Genomic DNA, 19,727 nt, shown 5'->3' with positions numbered 1-19,727 from the left:
GTCACTACACCTGCGATGGTTTGGGTTTTTAAAAAAATTGACTTCAGGGTCATGGTTATTTGAAGGGTGGGTAGACGCTACTGTAACGTCACAATGGACGATGTATAAATTTTGTCACGATATGTGAGGTGATGAGATTTGTGGGTGGGGGGGGGGGGGGGTGGTATAAGAATTGTCTAAACTATCGTGACGTCATTAATGAACGACACCTAACCCTAAACCTTATCGAAGCCGACAAAGGCTGAGCGGTGAGGGGGGGGGGGGTGAGGGTATGATTTGGTGCACGCCAGCACGAGCTAATTAATTTAGCTAAACATCACCTCGTCGGCACCATGACGTAACCGATCCCAACCCATTCCCTGCCTATGCGGGCCGCTAGCCTTAGCCCCAGATTAGAACTTAGATTTCCTACTGGATTATTTCCTTTGTCCTCGCCTTCCAATAAGTTCGTCTCAAAAAAATCTGTTTATGTAACGAATTCTTGTGTCAAAGTTGAATGAATTCCACACAAAAAAGCAACGAAGATAAACAAGGCGTCCGTCATAATTTGCCTAATGGGTCATTAGCATAATTACAATGAAAGCTTTATAATGCTGCTGACCCCGGAGCAGGTTTCGTGTCAAACGTTCTTTAAAAGATTTGCATAATTTATCAGGACACATCTCAAACATCTCAATTACTAGTTCTTTCACCCCCCCCCCTCCTCCCCCACCCCCAAAATGAACCCCCTTAACAACGGTACCCCCCCCCCCCCCCCCACACACACACACATACAGATAATATAACTAGCTAGCTAGGACGTCCATCTAAATAATGTTTCGTTTAAATACAAAAATAAATTTAAAAATCCAAGCGTTCAATTAGAGTACAAGGTTACTATGGTTACGTATTTACCTCGGCTGGCCAGATTTTTTTTTAAAACCCCCGTGACCAGATGTGGCGTGAGTGAAGCTCTAATGAAACTCAGAATCTCAAAGCTTTGATTGGCTGGGCTAAAAACATGGTCTGAGAGGGGACGTGGGGCACAAGGGATCTAAAAGTTTCGACTCGGCTATTGGTTTTGGTTCTCTTGTCTCTTGACGCCGCCATCTTACCTTGTCTCGACTGACGGCAATTAGGCGCGCATGTCCAGGAGGCCAAAAAAATAAATAAATGGGGGGCCACGCAGTGCGCATGCGCAGAGATCAATCGTTGGGTGGTGTCAAACGTAAGGTGTGATTCACGCGGTGTGGGAAAAACTTGGAGGGGGGGGGGGGGGTCGAAGGTCAATGTCGCTGCAAGGTTAAGACAAACCAGAAACTAAATCAGCCCAAGGTTAGAACTTTAAATGGTTATGAGAGTTTTAAAAAAATGTTCTAAAATAAACAGATCTCAGTTACAGTAGGGGCGGGGGGGGGGGGGGGGGGGGGATATTCCATGCATGAATATAAACCTGGAACTTTTAAGGAATTTGTACACCTTTTGAACTTTTGTTGGTGTAACAATATAATCAGCTTCACGCTGGTCCTTTGTACAACCCACTTTGTAAGCAGCCACGGTGGATTTATAATTAGGTACTTAAAAGCTCATGACGTTGCAGACGACTGCACATGTATGCCGGTTTTCTATAGCCCGCCCCCCCCCCCCCCCCACCGGAAATGGAAGCATTAAAGCTCACCGGATTATGGGATACAAAAAGGATCAGACTAGACGGTCAGAGTTAACGGGGAACACGTGACCAATGGTGTAACAAAAAAAGGCAAATGTGCGAAGACTTGTGAAGGAATAAAGTAATTACCGCATCAGACGCGGCGCATGCGCACTAGAGGGCTGCAGTTATGACTCCTTGTTTTTTAATAACAGCGGCGCGTGTAGGGTTGGGCCATTGTAATTAATGGCGCCGGCTGGAGAATCAGCCTGCGTTTTTTTTTTTTTTGTTTTTTTTTTGTTTTTTTTTTTGTGGAATAAAAAATTTGTTTGTTCCTTTTATGCACCGTGTTGACTAAACACCCCCGCTGCTATAAGACAAGGCTGCTAATCTTTGTTTTGTAGACTCACACCTTCGTCAAGGCCGGCGTGACGTCAGGTTCACAAGTTTCACGCGGCGTCACGCGCCACCGTATCGTGTTTCCCACGAGCATTAAATCGTCACTTCCTGTTTAGATTGTGATATTGTTTTTTTTTTTTACTCCGCCGAGGCGAGAGCGGCATAGGTTGGCATTGTGCCGAGTTTTTATATTTTCCGGTAGTTATTTTTAGATCGATCAGTCTAAGCCGATTGATGGAGATCTACACACGTGACCCGTATAGACTCAGTTCAAAAAGTGCGCAAAAATGTGCATTTAACACTTTTTTAAAAAAGAAATCAATCACTATTGATTGTCGGCAAGGTCGGATCAGTAAAGCTCAATCACTAAACCTAAAAGTCCCGAGTTCGAAACCAGGGCACGGGTAGATGAGGCTCGATAGTTGGAGGCAGCAACCCATCTAGGATAGAAAACTCCAATATCAAACAACTGCTGCCTTGTAGTTTGTTATTAGATGGAAGCCAGTCCAAAAAAAAAAACAGGCTGAAATCTGAGTCAACGGCCTATATGGCGCACAACAAGTTGACACGTAATACTTGTGTGGGAGAAAACTCAGTCCAACAGTATAATTAAAAGCTAGAAGTCGAAGCTGATGAATGTAACGTTACTGGTGTACCGTTGGTCACCACCAGGATGAGACTACATCAGCACCAATCTCGTATGCCGTTGGTCACTACCAGTATGGAGACCACATCAGCACCAATGTCCGTTCATTCCTCGCGCTGTACGCCATCAGCTAATTACTTTAATTAGAGCCAACCTTTTTGTCTATTAGGTCAAAACTGAACTAGATTCTAATCGATGTTTTTTAAAACGGTTGCGCAATATAAAACGCCATAACTGCTTTTACCCTTCATATCAACAACAGCAGAAGAAAAAAATACGGAAAAAACGACCTTAAAATACTAAGCACCTGCAATGTAATATTAGATCTAAATAATGTAAGGAATATTTGGAGAAAAAAAATGTGTACAAAAAAGAAAACAGTTGTTAAAATAAGCATGTAGGCCTAGTCTACAATGCGCTAGAGTGTTATCAAAATGTGTTTTTAAAAAACGCCTCATAAAAACAACCAAAACGTAGTTTAAACAACAAAAACTTAGGAGAACAAAATGTTTGAGAAAAAAGTTTCCAGTCAAACCTTGACAGAAATAGATAAGCTATCTGCTCTGGTCTGTAGTTTGAAATTGTCTGTTTTCTTTAACAATTGCCGTGAGTTATTTAAAACAACAGACGCGGAGCGGAGGTGTTAATTAAAACAGTGCAGCTACCCCCTCCCTTCACCCATGTTGTAACGGTTATTCCACGGGTACAGCGCTCGTTCGCCCTGCTGTAGCAATTGCTCCCCCTGTTACAACTATTATTCCCCGTTTCTGCTGTTATTCCCCCTGTTTCTGCTGTTTTTCCCCCTGTTACAACTATTATTCCCCCTGTTTCTGCTGTTGTTCCCCCTGTTACAACTATTATTGCCCCGTTTCTGCTGTTATTCCCCCTGTTACAACTATTATTCCCCCTGTTTCTGCTGTTGTTCCCCCTGTTTCAGATGTTGTTCCCTCTGTTTTTTCTGTTGTTCCCACTGTTTCTGCTGTTGTTCCCCCTGTTTCTGCTGTTGTTCCCCCTGTTTCTGCTGTTGTTCCCCCTGTTTCTGCTGTTGTTCCCCCTGTTTCTGCTGTTGTTCCCCCTGTTTCTGCTGTTGTTCCTCCTGTTTCTGCTGTTGTTCCCCCTATTTCTGCTATTGTTCCCCCTGTTTCTGCTATTGTTCCCCCTGTTACATCTATTATTCCCCCTGTTTCTGCTGTTGTTCCCCCTGTTTCTGCTGTTGTTCCCCCTGTTTCTGCTGTTGTTCCCCCTATTTCTGCTGTTGTTCCCCCTGTTTCTGCTGTTGTTCCCCCTATTTCTGCTGTTGTTCCCACTGTTTCTGCTATTGTTCCCCCTGTTACAACTATTATTCCCCCTGTTTCTGCTGTTGTTCCCCCTGTTTCTGCTGTTGTGCTGTTGTTCCCCCTGTTTTTGCTGTTGTTCCCCCTGTTTCTGCTGTTGTTCGCCCTGTTTCTGCTGTTGTTCCCCCTGTTTCTGCTGTTGTTCCCCCTGTTTCTGCTGTTGTTTCTCCTGTTTCTGCTGTTGTCCTCCCTGTTTTTGCTGTTGTTCCCCCTGTTTCTGCTGTTGTTCCCCCTGTTTCTGCTGTTGTTCCCCCTGTTTCTGTTGTTGTTCCCCCTGTTTCTGCTGTTGTGCTGTTGTTCCCCCTGTTTTTGCTGTTGTTCCCCCTGTTTCTGCTGTTGTTCGCCCTGTTTCTGCTGTTGTTCCCCCTGTTTCTGCTGTTGTTCCCCCTGTTTCTGCTGTTGTTCCTCCTGTTTCTGCTGTTGTCCTCCCTGTTTTTGCTGTTGTTCCCCCTGTTTCTGCTGTTGTTTCCCCTGTTTCTGCTGTTGTTCCCCCTGTTTCTGCTGTTGTTCCCCCTGTTTCTGTTGTTGTTCCCCCTGTTTCTGCTGTTGTTCCCCTTCTTATCTACAAGTCTGTATGTTTTTTGTTGTGCGCTAATTCTACAGGTGGCGCTGTCACATTGTGCCTTAACAACTTTTGTTTTGCGCGCCTCGTTTTATGGCTGTTCGTGTGAATTGTGTAGACTGGAATTTCTTGTATTTTGATGAGTGAACTCGGGGGAGTCAGAATGTTCTCTAATTAGCAAAAAAACAAAACAAATTAAGTTTTTCTTCTTTAAAAAAAAAAAAAAACAACAACTGAGGCTTTGTGTTACATAGGTTATCAGAAGGAGAATTGGGTGGCTTAATGAGGTAACATTCAACAAAAGTTTTACAACTTGACCGCCACACCATCCAACTAAAGTCTTAAACCAGCCAAAAAAAAGGAAAAATTCTTACAACAAAAAAGTCTTACACCAAAAAATGCTTACAACAAAAAAGTTTTATAACAAAAAAGTCTTACAATAAAAAAGTCTTACAACAAAAAAGTCTTCCAACAAAAAAGTCTTAGAACTTCCGTTGACTACATCACAGAAATCACTAACCCTAAGGGGATTCCCCTGCTCCACTGATTTGCATCCATAGATTAGTTGTGGGTTTTTTAACTTGTTAAAAGTTTGGGTATTTTTCCCGAGGATTTTACTTTAAATTTGTTTATTTCTCTTTCAGATCCGGTGTAAAAAAAAACACGAACGGAATGTAAAATTTGTGTTACAAAGATTTAAGGGCAGGTTAAACCCCCAAATTGAAATTTAGGTGTTAGGACTTTTTTGAGTGATAAGGAAGTTGTAACTAGCATAGTATATGAAAAAAATGCAAAAAAATCACTAAAAAGTTATGGTTTTGAGAAAATATTTTCTAAAAAGTGTCATTTTTAGGGTAAAATAGCTCAAAATTAGCCCTCATTGAAATCAAAATAACACAGCTTCTGTTTGTCAGAATAACACAAATCTTTAATATAGTGTAATATACGCAATTACAAAAAAGATGAACTAAAAGAATTAGAAAATAATAAAAAATGGATTTTAGCCAAATTTTTTAAAAGTGAGACCTAAAATTTTTCCAAAAAGTAGGGAGTAGACTTAGCTTTTTTTTTATAAAATGAGAAGTTTCAAAGATATAGAAATTCTTTTAGTTCAACTTTACAAGCAGTGTTTAGTAAACATGTGTGCAAAATTTCAGCTAAATATCTCAATTAGTTTTTGAGTTATAGTGATTTGACTGGTACAATTTTGTTGAAAAGTAACATTTTGAGAAAAACGCTAAATAGTGAAAAATATACTAAATTTGAAAAAAACGAGAAAAAGCGAAAACTATACCAAATAAGTCATTTTTAAAACCTCCCAGTTACATAAATTGCATCTGGAGCCTCTTACTCAGCAATAAGAACATCTATTTTAGTTAGTTTTTAATTTTTATGTTGCTTAATGTTGCTTAATATAGGTGAATTACGTCATTAGTCTCATTAATTAAAAAAATATAAAAAATACTAGCAATAAAAAATTTTGCAAAATGATTATACAAAAATGTTCAGAATTGAATGTAGTTTCAGAAACAATAGATTTTCAAAAATCAACATTTCTGACTTAAATTTGTATTTTGGGGGGGGGTTTAACCTGCCCTTAAAAAAAAAAAACGACTCCCGTAGGTCTAGAGAAAAAAATATTTTTAACACTACCGTTAGCACTATTGGTTCTAGAATATTCTTACACCGGAAATGTTGTTTATTACGTAACCCCACACCCCACACAAATGCACCCTCATGTGGGTGAAAATCTCCTACATGCACGAGACTGTCAACCTTCTCTAAATGTTGACCGTTATCTTGACATGTCAACCTCTGATTTATTGACCGTGGTCCAGGTCTCCTAACGTCAAGTTAACCAAGATTTGTCTCTCAATTATATCAGTCAAGTGAAAACGTTTCGATAGTGCTTCATTTTACTAAAACTGACCTTTAAATAAGTCATCTTCTAACTTCTCTCACTAAATCTAACTTTTGAATCAATAAACTGTTAATTTTTTCCTCACTAATCCTAATCTTTGCACTATAATGATCCAGAACCAGGTTAGTCTCCTTAGTCATATTCAGTTAAACCGAGCTATGTACAACTAATAGGAACTAACAGGGAACTCACATGGAACTAACAGGGGGCCCATAGGGAACTAACAGGGAACTAACAAGGAACTCACAAGGAACTAACAGGGAACTAACAGGGAACTAACATGGAACTAACAAGGAACTCACAGGGAACTCAAAGTATCAATTCCAATTTACCAAGGGGAACTTACTCTAGCATACCGTCAGTGACAGCAGCCTTAAGCTGCACCACACACACACAATCACACAAACTCTCTCACACACACTCACACATTGACATGGAACTTACCCTGCCACAACAGTACCCCACAAAAACAGAGATGGTGAACTCACCCAACCATACACACATACACACAAACAAAAGCACACACACGCAGACAGACAGACAGACAGACAGACAGACAGACAGACAGACAGACAGACAGACAGACAGACAGACAGACAGACAGACAGACAGACAGACAGACAGACAGACAGACAGACAGACAGACAGACAGACAGACAGACAGACAGACAGACAGACAGACAGACAGACAGACAGACAGACAGACACAGACACACAGACACACAGACACACAATCACACAGACAGACAGACAGTGTGAAGGAGCTTACCCTAAAATCTCCACCGTTCCCGTCATCCAGTTCAAGCGTGTAGGCCTCCACCACGCTGCCCATCTGGGGGGCCCAGGCAATGGTCACGCTGTTGTTTTCACACGAACACTCCTCGGGGATGATCACAGGCGAGCCCGGGGCTGGGGGTAGTAAAGTACACGGTCAGGCTTTTTTTTTAAATCACAAGATATAGGGGCAAGTTTTTTTAACCACAAAATATATGGTCAAGTTTTTAACGTCTTGATGTGCAGAGTCAAGATTTAACGTTAAAATACAAGATCAAATTTATCTTTACTTCTTTACTTTATTTATCTCAAAAACAGAGTAAAGTTATTTTTACTTTATTCATCTAACGAAAGGGTAAAGTTTTATCTTGAAACTTAAAGCATCATAAAGTCCTGTTTTTCAAACTTTACGTCACTAAAAAAAAGTATTTAAAAAAAATAGTTTCTTATACATTTTTTTTGGAAATTATTGTCTTTTTCCATTTGTACCCAAACACGAGTCGCTCTTCTTTCTGAACCCGGATTCGAACTCGAGACCATATGAAAGACAGCATCTTGAAGCGGGTTAAATTGTGTGATTGATTAATAGACACGGAATATAACGTGAGTTAGGGACGTTCCACTTATTCGAACTCGTGACTCTCGGGTTAACAGTCTAGCTCTCTACCGCTAGGCCACGCCGTCCCCATGTTTGGCTCTCAAAAATTGTAAAATAAACAAATGTTGTCACAATAAAAATCTGCTAGTTCCAGGCGTAGGTTACCTTGATATGCATCTCATGATCTCCTTACGTATTTTCAGCAGGAAGGGCCAAAATGCTAGAAAACTGCAGTCCTAGATTTCTTATTACAATTTTTTGGGTCAAATTATTTATTTATTTTTTTTTGCATCATACATTGACTTTCTTTTATGTGCCGTTTTATAGCTCCTTGATTATAACTACTAGGGTAAAAAATGCATGTGTGTATGTGCAATAATTTTTTTTTGTATATTCTTTGGTCACTTTTACATTGGGTGATACTTTCCCCTTAAACTCCTGAACTAATGAGCGCTGCCCTTGAACTCACATACTCATCTGTTGGCGAGTAGACTACAATTTCAGCCAGATTTATCTTTAGTTCTAAAGCTGTGGTACCCGGTAAACATTTTAATTGGAGAGTTTTGTTATTTACTTGGCTCGCATCTGTTGCGTACAGTGCTTCACACTGTGTGCACTGTGTTTAGGTGGAGGGGGGGGGGGTAAACAAAGATCAAAACCAATTATAAAAAATCTATTTATGTATTCAGATGTAAAGGTTCACCATTACACATCCTTTTTTTTTAGAGAGTTCCTGTCGGCGTTAAGTTTCACGATGCAACATGATAATTCGTGCGCTAATTAGTTTTAAGTATTTAATTGTTTGACACAAAAAAAAAATCTTTAAATTAAAAAACAAAACATAATACATTTGTTGAAACATGAAGAAACTCCTGAACGGAGTGAATATGGTATATGAATAGGTGGGGTGGGGGATGGGGGAATGCATTACTTTGTGGTTTGTAAGTAATTCACATTTCATTAACGAATCTTAATTAATGATTAGAGCATAAACAATGTTTAATCTGAAATAACTAGAGCGTGAAGACATATGGGTAGGTCAAACAAGAACAAGAAACGATGCTTTTAGAAGGAAAATATGACTAACTATAACACCGAACAATCAGTTTCATGTGAATAGTACTTAAGAATTGGATGTGATGTTATCATACAGGTCAGGCGTGTTTGAATTACAGTAAACAATAACAAAAAGCAAGTTATGGTAACACAATAATAACACTTGAGCATGACAAAAATTTCAAGGCATTGACAATCACGTGATATCTATTTTTAGAGTGTTTTTTTTTATATGTCAGTGACAGAGAACATGCTTACGGCTTTAAACATACAAATGTTTGTTGACAAAAAAAAAAAGTACACGACAATTAGGTCACGTAAATTAGGTCACGATAGTCTCCATTCACGCATGCGCCAGCGCGAGAAACCAAATAAAAAATAAAAATAAACACGTTTTAACGAAACTAAATCGAATTTTTACAACAAAAAATTAGCAACCAAGATGTTTAAAAATATATCAGGCACGAAAACCGAAACAAAAATATCAAGCTGAGGTAACGGGTTTTCACAACATCAAAAAAAAAACACAATGGGTGAGGGGGAAACCAACTTACCTATAATACCATCTGAGTAAAGAGAGAGAAAAGCAAAACGTCAGATAATTCAACTCGAGATTTACAAAAGATTTACAAAAAGGCAAAAGTTAAACAGCATAGATCAATAAGAAAACAGAATTAGATTGTAAAGACAAATTTAGAAATATTTCACGGAGGAGTGGATGAATTTCATTAATATCTGACAAAAAAAAAACAGTTGAGAAAAAAAAAACACGTTAAACAAAGTTAAACTTGGTGCATACAGTCTGGGTGGTCGCGCCTGCGCTGATCTGGTTCGTTTACTACTGGGATAATCTCCCCTTGTGCGCGTCTTCGAAATTAATTCCCTTGCCGTTTTCATTGAGTTCTTCATTACTGAACATGAAGACTAGGCCATCCCCTGCTTATTTTGGCTGCTATGTTGATGGGAATATTTGCCCCAATCAAAGAAAATATGTCGTGTTGGTTTTTCGTCCCTCGTTAAACCATAAACGTTAGATGCCAAGTATAGACAGTACTTATGGCTCAAAGTCGTAAGTCAAGGGAAGAAAATTGATGCGAAGTTTTATGGGCATTGTCAAAGGGTGTTAGCAAAATCTGGCATCATAAAAGTCGAGTGTTGTAAAGAATAATAAACCAGAGTTTTATTAAGTGGAGAATGGCGATTAGGGTTAGGGTAGGGTAGGGGATTATTAATGGTTTAATTAAAATGAAATACTGAACCGGGAAGAAAGGGGGATAATGCGAACAAAGGGCGAGAACCGATGAACAGTTTAACTGTTGTTGTTTCATTACGGAGCAGATTGACGACATACAGATAGAATATCACCCCCTCTGTTCCTCTCTCAGTCCCTCACCCTACCTCTCTCTAACCCCCCCCCCCCCTCTCTCTCTCTCTCTGATAAGTTCTAGCATTTCCTCCTGAAACTGACAAAACTACGTTCATAATGGCAAACCTCGCGTACAGTAGGCACGTAAGTGTATAGTGGGGTAAGCTGCTGTAGAGGGTGGGGGAGAGACGGGGATGGTGTCTGGTAAAACGTGTGTGTTGATTTGAATTTAAAGTCGTGATCGCGTGAACTGGAACACAGCAACCACGTAGAATCTTATAATGGCTCGTGTGTTCGTCATTTCAGATTTTGGTATCTCACACTCAGGCTTAAAAGGAAATGTCTCTTTGATGTTAGTGGTTGACGGTGTTACGTACAATATTTGATGTTGGTGGTTGACGGTGTTACGTACAATGTTTGATGTTGGTGGTTGACGGTGTTACGTACAATGTTTGATGTTGGTGGTTGACGGTGTTACGTACAATGTTTGATGTTGGTGGTTGACGGTGTTACGTACAATGTTTGATGTTGGTGGTTGACGGTGTTACGTACAATGTTTGATGTTGGTGGTTGACGGTGTTACGTACAATGTTTGATGTTGGTGGTTGACGGTGTTATGTACAATGTTTGATGTTGGTGGTTGACGGTGTTACGTACAATGTTTGATGTTGGTGGTTGACGGTGTTACGTACAATGTTTGGTGTTGGTGAAGTCAGGTGTCGTCAGGTAGAGATATCAAGATCAATGCGAATCTTACCCATACACGATTTTTTTTTTTTGCAAAAAAAAAATTGTTTAACAAATTTCTGTATCGTATAAAATAAAGGTCAGTTTAAGATGTGCTTACACAAGATTTTGACTTCAACGTCAAAACAACTTTAAAAAAAAATAGCATCGTTGACCTTTTTTCTATAAATATCTAATTGTGTATTCAACCCAGTCTAGAAAATCGTTTCCTCTGAGTGGATTAAGTTTTTTTTCTTTCTATTTTAGAGTCCATAATGGAATACAAAAATAAGATACTGGTATTTTTTAAGAGAAAAAAACCACGAAAACGAGATCAGCCTTGAATAAGTTCAAGGTCGCATGCAACTTTACCAGGCGGATTATTCTAGACCCCGCATTTGAAGCTTGAAATCCCAGAATCCATTACTGGAAAACATCTGACTAAATGTACAAGCAATCGGGCACCAAAATAAAATAAAAGGGAGGGAAGAAAAAAAATAAAATGTTCGTGTCCTTTCTACCCGGTCCATATTTTACCACCAAAATAACGTTAGGTGCGAGCTTTGAGTGACGCAACGATGTAAAGAATCGATTCCGGTGTAGGGGGAAATGAAAATTGACAACATAAATCGATTATGCAAACAGGTTTTCCTTTACACGTTTGGGGCGTTGTGGTGGGGGGTGTGGGGTGTATCACACTTTTTTGGGGACAAATCTAAAAAAAGCGAAGAAAAAAAAAAAGATTTTTTTTTATTCAATACTGAAAATCGCGTTCAATAGAAATTCTTTTTCGACTGCTGAAAATACTATTCATGGTTAAAAAAATTTTTTTTTAATTTGTTCGTTGGTGCGTTCTGCAGTATTTATGTATACGACATTAAAAAAATGGGATTAGTTAAAGACTGTCACTTCTGAGAGCACGACAAACTGAGCCTCACCCGGGCCCTGCCATACGATCCTACCCCCGGGCCACGTCCTCCCCTAAACGTCATTAAACCCCGAGGGTGGAGACTCGAAGAAAAAAATCCTCTCGAGGCAAAACCTTTGATATTTCCGGGAAAATCCGATACTCGTTTCGTTTGACCTATGTCGAGATAGCACTGTATTAAACCCCACAAAAACGGCGGGTTATGCTGAAATGGTGGATGTTGTAAAATGGTCGTGTTTGCTCGCTGGTCGGGACCAGCAGACGACCAGCAGACGAGCAAGCCTTTGGGGTCCATTAGATGATGAGCGGGAGTGTCAGTAAGATAAACAAGAGGAGCGAGCGTGAGTAGTGTGTGCACGTGATAATGGTGTCACTCGCGGTGTGGTACGTATCAGTGGAGCTGCCTACTGTATTAAACAGGGGCGGGACCTATCAACGACGGAACCCACTTTATTACACCAGGAAGGACTCTATTAACCAACGACCTACTGTATAGCAGACGCAAGGGGCCTATTAACCAACCACTCACTGTATTAATATAGAGGTACGGGGCCTTTTAACCAACGACTCACTGTCGTATAGAGGCCCGGCCTGCGTTGAAGATCGGGTTCAAGAAATTGAGGTAGGTGTTCTCAAACAACTCAATTGGCCACAGGGGTGGTCAAACGTGTTGTTGGGTGGACCAAATTGTGAGGATCCCCCAAGCTTGTGTTCACACACTCTCAAACTACACCATCTTGCTACAACCACCGCCACACAACCACTGTCCCACAATCATCATCACACAATCACCATCACACAAACATCCCCACACAATCACCATCACACAAACATCCCCACACAATCTTTCCCATACAATCATCCCCACACAATCTTTCCCATATAATCATCCCCCCACACAATCCTCTACATACAATCATCCCCACAAAATCTTCCCCATACAATCATTCCCAAACAGCCATCCCACACAGTCCTTAACACACAATCATCATCACAAACGTAGAACAGAAAATAAAGACGAAACAATTTTTTTACCAAGAAGAAAAAAAAATCCAACTCATCCATTTAACCTTGTCCAGATGAGTCTCGTTATACCATCAATCTGGAGCCCCAGCAAGTGTTGAGACAGATGGTTTCCATAGTGACGCGTGTGTGAGATGGTACCCATCGTGACGTCAAACTGATGGGACAGATGGTAACCATCGTGACGTCAGTTCTGAACTTCGCCGCGAATACGGGGCACGCAGGGAGCGTACAACTCCAGCAATAATCATCAAAAGTCGCTGAGTTTGATTAATTAATTAATCCAAGCTGACCAACCAACGGTGGGTTAAGATGCTGACTTCTGCTAATTTTTTCACTGTCTTCTGTTTAAGCCATTAGGTAGAAACAACAACATGGTTTCAATTACACATGCTTGATATCATAATCAGAAGATAAACCATTGAAATATCCGTTTCGGATTTTTTTAAAGTTTGTATAATAGAAGGGAGAAGTCTGCAACGGAGAAACGGAGAGTTTATTTATGGATAGTTGCAAGGTAGTCTACTTTCTACCTACTAAAAAAAAATAGTTGCAAGGTAGTCAAAAGATGTGTGGACCATATATATATATATATATATATATATATATATATATATATATATATATATATATATATATATATATATATATATATATATATATATATTTAGAATGCATGTTATCTATAAATGTCTTTCATTCACTACCACCAAATAGTCAAACTACTGTTTTATCAATGGCCAATCTATCTTACCCCCCCCCCCCCCCATAAGCCAAACAACTCAAGGAATCCATCACGTGACATTTAGACCAGCTCTAGCCGGCATGAATCAACTGATGGACGACCCCCCCCCCCTCCCCCGCGCCACGTAAAACAACGCCGGCCTTTACCTACAGCCGTAGCTATGTTTGTTATTGTCCCCGGGGGGTCGGGGCGCCGAAAACACAATCCACACAGTAGCCGCATAGGGCGCCACTTGTAACACAGACCCAGCGCCAGCGGAAATATTGATACCCAACTGTACCACGTGATCATATTTATACCGAACTGTATCACGTGATCATATTTATAACCAACTGTATCATGTGATCATATTTATACCGATATTACACGTGACGAAAGTGTCACGGGGAATTGTTGGATCACGTCAGGTCTCCCAACTGTCACGTTATTTATTCACGAGATTTAAGACAAGAATGCACATGAACACATACATCTCTAAACACGAAACGCCCATATTCTCTAATGACTATTTCTCCGTTGTGTACCTTCACTGCTGTGGTTAGCCACAGTTATCGCTGTTTGTGTAGCTTCACTGCTGTGGTTTAACAGCTACACAAGGGCGGTAATTGTGTAGCTTCACTGCTGTGGTTTAACAGCTACACAAGGGCGGTAATTGTGTAGCTTCACTGCTGTGGTTTAACAGCTACACAAGGGCGGTAATTGTGTAGCTTCACTGCTGTGGTTTAACAGCCACACAAGGGCGGTAATTGTGTAGCTTCACTGCTGTGGTTTAACAGCCACACAAGGGCGGTAATTGTGTAGCTTCACTGCTGTGGTTTAACAGCCACACAAGGGCGGTAATTGCCCCTGGCTGTAACACCTGGTTAAACGGAAATGACGTCATCGTTTTTTTTATAAGAGTTAAAAGTATACGGAAACAGCACTCAATCAATTTTACATAGAAGTGAATTTAAAATCCGAACATATTCACGTGGACAGGGACATTTAAAATACAAATTCGAATACTCAGATCTCATTCATGGGAAGTCTACAAGCAGGTGAGGGTGAGGCAGGCTCCAAGCATTATCCCCAAGCCTGCGTCTATCGTATGAGTTACCCCTGGGGACAGTTGGAGCAGAGTTTTTATGAGGGTGGGGGTTGGGGGGGGTAGGTGGGGTGAAGTTGCCTGGGTAGCCTAGTCCTAATGTGACCGCAGGCTAGCTACTTAATACTATGCTAGTCTGACCTGTTTTCAAGGCCTGAATTTATTTATTGCAGTTGCAGGATATAGTCGTCAAGCAACGTACTGGGTCCTTTAAAATTTGAGGGGGTGGGTTGTTATTTAAATTCCCCCCCCCCCCCCCACATACACACAATCCTAGACTAATTAACTTCTAAACAATGAAACAACGTTGAAGTGTACCAAACATTTCGATTTACGTCCCACGATTTAAACCCCATAATCAAACTGTACGGGATCTGTAAAAATTGGCTCTCCCCCCCCCCCCCTGCTCCCACCCAGCGGTAGGGCATTCCTTACTGCCAGTGAAAATAAAACAAATTAACGTAAATGCACGAAAATAAACGAACACCTCCCACGTCGACTTGTGAGAGGGTTAATAGGCGAATAGATTTGCAATCAGCTCCGGTCTGGATGTGACAGGGGGTGGGAGGGGTGGGGGAGTGGTGGGGGGAGGGTGGGGTGGTAAGTGTCAGAGGAAATCAGTTTCGTTGATGTTTTCTTGTATTTACTCTCAGCTTTATTCAGACTTGAAATTTTAACTCCAAGCTGGTGGGATGGGCTGCGTGCAGAACTTGCACTTACGGACTCCCCCCCCCCCCCCCCACCCTCACCCCCATACACACCTACACACCAAGTTGCAGTTTTATGATCCCTTCACATTTTTGCAGATACGGGTTCCTTCAGTACTTCAGTTTGGGGATCCATTCAGTGGGATTGTTTTAATACTCAATTCAATGCTTGCAAATCTGGGATCCTTTCAGTGCTCTAAGAGAATAAGATCAATACTTGCAGTACTGGATATCACTTTAGTAAAGTCAGGGTATCCATGAAATGCTTGCAATACTGATACCACTTTAGTAAAGTTAGGGTATCCATGAAATGCTTGCAGTACTGATACCACTTTAGTACAGTTAGGGTATCCATGAAATGCTTGCAGTACTGATACCACTTTAGTACAGTTAGGGTATCCATGAAATGCTTACAGTACTGATACTACTTTAGTACAGTTAGGGTATCCATGAAATGCTTACAGTACTGATACCACTTTAGTACAGTTAGGGTATCTGTGAAATGCTTACAGTACTGATACCACTTTAGTACAGTTAGGGTATCCATGAAATGCTTACAGTACTGATACCACTTTAGTACAGTTAGGGTATCCACGAAATGCTTACAGTACTGGAATCACTTGAGTAAAGTTGAGGTATCCACGAAATGCTTGCAGATCAGTTTTAGAACTTCCATTTAAATAATTCTATTTGCCACCGTACTTATATAGCAGACCTCCATTAGCGCTAGAAATGTCCTGATCCCTTCAACACACAACGTTTTTGGGATCACCCCATCGACCCTCCAAGTTATAGAACCCCACACCACACAAGACAAAAATACCCCCCCCCCCCCCACACAGACATGACACGCCTTCACCTGCCCCCCCCCCCACCCCACACCAGACGCTCCCAGCAAACACATGTAGCTATCTTATGATACACACAAAAATGGCGAACCCAGGCCGGGCGAATGTCAATAGAAAAAAAAAATTCGCCGGGCCATTATCCTGATGTTTAGCGGCAAAGCTTGCGTAACATTTTAAGTTTTTATGTGGGTGGGGGTGGGGGGTAGGAGTGAGGTGCCGACATTATTGGACAGATGGTGCTGACATGCCCCCCATCCCCTCCATCCTATGCCCTTCTGTTCAAGTTAAACAGAAAGCGCTGACGAAGCTAAAAAAAAATATTCCCAAACCTGGTTTGGGACCTGACAGAAGGTCAAGTTGACATCGAGTGGATTGGATTGACCGGTCCACTGTGGATTGGCGTCAGCATGCGTCTTAGAGTCAGACTAGTGGTTGTGCTTGGATAGGCGTCAGCGTGTTTCTAAGAGTCGGAGTAGTGGTCATTATATTTGTAGTAATTGTAGGCGTCAAAATGTGTTTTAATTTTAGAGACTAGTGGTGGTGACGCCACCAATGTTCGTGACGTCAATAATGTTCGTGACGTCACCAATGTTCGTGACGCTTCTAGTGTTTCCTAAAACACCAGGTGATCGTGACGTAGCACGTTCCTGTCTCAGCCTCACACATCGTGAGTCGACTCACCAGGAAGCTGTCAAACTTAAGTGTGAGCTATGGCTTTTCTTTTTCCTAAGAAAGTTGTATGGCTTTTTGTAAGAGTAGTATATGGCTTTCCGTATCAGCATCAGAAAAAAAAACACTTCCGGTGAAACATGGCCATGTTTTCACATTGTATGTGTTGTCAGTGACACGTCAATTGCTGGTGGCATGTCTGTGTTGTCAGTGACACGTCACTAGCTGGTGGCATGTCTGTGTTGGCAGTGACACGTCACTAGCTGGTGGCATGTCTGTGTTGTCAGTGACAGGTCAATTGCTGGTGGCATGTCTGTGTTGTCATGGAGATTGACGCGCTGGCTGACATCCCTGATCAACAAATCAGGGGAGATGATCTGTAGGGTCGCCTCGGTACAAAGGTAGACAACACCGTCAGTTATCTAATCGATTGTTACTCTGTTTGCAAACATCCAGTTCAAACTTGGGAAAGTGAAGATCTCATGCTGTACAGAACACGGCACATTTGTGGAGGTGAAAAAATTGTTGTCTACAGTTTTGTTGTGGGTTTTTGCACAGTTTATTATAATACAATGTTCTTCTTTATTGCAATGGTCTGGGTTGTGTCATTTTATTTATGGGCTGCCTAGTGTTGAAGGAAGTTTGGCCTTGCTCAATGGTAACGGCGGCAATGGAAATCTCAAAGACAGACATAACAACACACTTCGATAACAACACACCTCGATAACAACACACCTCGATAACAACACACCTCGATAACAACACACCTCGATAACAACACACCTCAATGACAACACACCTCAATGACAACACACCTCGATGACAACACACCTCGATAACAACACACCTCGATAACAACACACCTCGATAACAACACACCTCGATAACAACACACCTCGATAACAACACACCTCGATAACAACACACCTCGATAACAAGACACCTCCCAACACTGCCCCCCCCCCCCCGTTAGCTCACTTAACCAGCTAGCCTCCAACTACTCCCAGTTACCCCCATTCCTCTCGGCCTATTCACATAGTTCCAGACTCTCTTGACATCGGAAGCCGCCAAAGTTGAACTCATTCACACAACGTTGCCTTGTTTTGTTTTTTAACTGTTTCCAGAAGACCTTCCAGTGTCTAGGAGTCGCCGCCCCTTATTTCCCCCCTTGCACACTACAACAAAGACTTTTAACAACAGAAGACTTACAATAGTGCTATGACATAATTCGGTGATTACTTGTTGGTAATTGAACACGACTCAATGGAACATTGCCATTCTAATGGGGTAAGGAAGTACATGTTTATATATGTATATCATTATATATATATATATATATATATATATATATATATATATATATATATATATATATATATATATATATATATATATATATATATATATATACACACAAATAAAATTTTACTGCTTGGTAAAGACGGCAACTAAGTTAAATGGTTGTTTTATTTTCGCAGGTAATTGGCACTAATCCAATTTGCATCATTATTCAATTTGGCCCCGACCAAGTTCGCAGGTAAAAAAATATATTTGAGTTTACCTTCAGCCTGACCCCCACCTGCCCATTTAATTAGGAAATCTCAGGCCACTTGTAGAAGACGTAAACCTCGGGTTTTGGGGGATTCCACATTTTTTTTAATGCCTGATTCGGGGTTTTTGAGTTATGTGAAACACCTGTCTCGCGTCGTTACGGGTTTAACATGTAGTTAATGTCAGGGGTTCTCAATTCTAACAAACTGGGGCTTATAAAACATTCGAGGTTATTTAGTAGGGATTGGAGCTAATAAGCTAATAGAGACTAACAGACTAATGCCAAAAATATCTCTAAAATGTTTACTTTTTTTTTAGCAAACTGTAAAGCTTATTCGCTATGTGATGATACAGTTTTGTATTGATTGATTAAAACCGGTTACAAATTGCTCATTAACAATTCGGCAAAAATAGAACGTGTTCGAGTGTATTGAACCTAAACATCGAACACAAGCCAAAGAATGTTAATTAACATCACGTGAAACAAAACAGCTGATACCTGCAATCTACACGAGCAACTGAAGCTAGGCTCTAAACGCTCTGGTGTTTTTAGAATGGGGGGTGGGGGTGGGGAGGGGGTGGAGATCTGATGTTAAACACCAGATAAACTGGTTCCGGTGGTGGATTGTAGATATGATACACAAAGGTCAGTGACCTGTGGAACAGGTTGTCGGTTATCGTTCGGTAAAGTTTGGTAAACTACTTCCTGTTATTGTTCAGGTGCACAGTGCCAACATAGGTAAGGTGTTGTCGGCGGTGGGTGGACGCGTGCGGCCGTTCAAAGTCTTAGCTTAACCGATAGGGATATAGCGTCCAATGATATAGGTGCCCAATGGACTACAAGAAAGTAGCGGTGCCCAAAAGTTTACTCGTCTTTTAAAACTGATTCCTATCCTCATTCTTTGTGGGCTAGAGCTACCAGTTGGTCCACATGTCTGATACAGAGAATGACTTGTGTTGCAATATTTTCAGGTTCCTAGACCTGGCCTGGAGTCGTAGAGGTCAGAAGCGACCTAAGCAAGACAATAAAATTCAGTGTGCTGACTCAGCTGTTTGCTGCATACACCAATTAGTATGACAGTCATGTGACTTAACGTTCCACTAGAACAAGAGATAGTCATGTGACTTTACACTAGAACAAGAGATGATCATCTGATTTTACA

The 19,727-nt window shown here is 40.9% G+C and overlaps 1 protein-coding gene across 1 annotated transcript in view; it reads right to left on the bottom strand.

Annotated features, from left to right (window-relative positions):
* The window catches only part of LOC131944749 (E3 ubiquitin-protein ligase TRIM9), a 198,590-nt gene that overhangs the window by 91,356 nt on the left and 87,507 nt on the right, over positions 1 to 19,727 (bottom strand). The window contains exon 6 of the mRNA XM_059305552.1: positions 7,259 to 7,398. Coding sequence (XP_059161535.1) covers positions 7,259 to 7,398 — 140 coding nt within the window. The remainder of the gene's footprint in view (positions 1 to 7,258; positions 7,399 to 19,727) is intronic.

This window comes from Physella acuta, unplaced genomic scaffold (assembly GCF_028476545.2).
Source record: "Physella acuta isolate Inbredline_101_S28 unplaced genomic scaffold, ASM2847654v3 ptg000507l, whole genome shotgun sequence".
Lineage (NCBI taxonomy): Eukaryota > Metazoa > Mollusca > Gastropoda > Physidae > Physella > Physella acuta.
The sequence above is the reverse complement of the archived record's forward strand: the minus strand, read 5'-3'. Positions and strand labels throughout refer to the sequence as shown.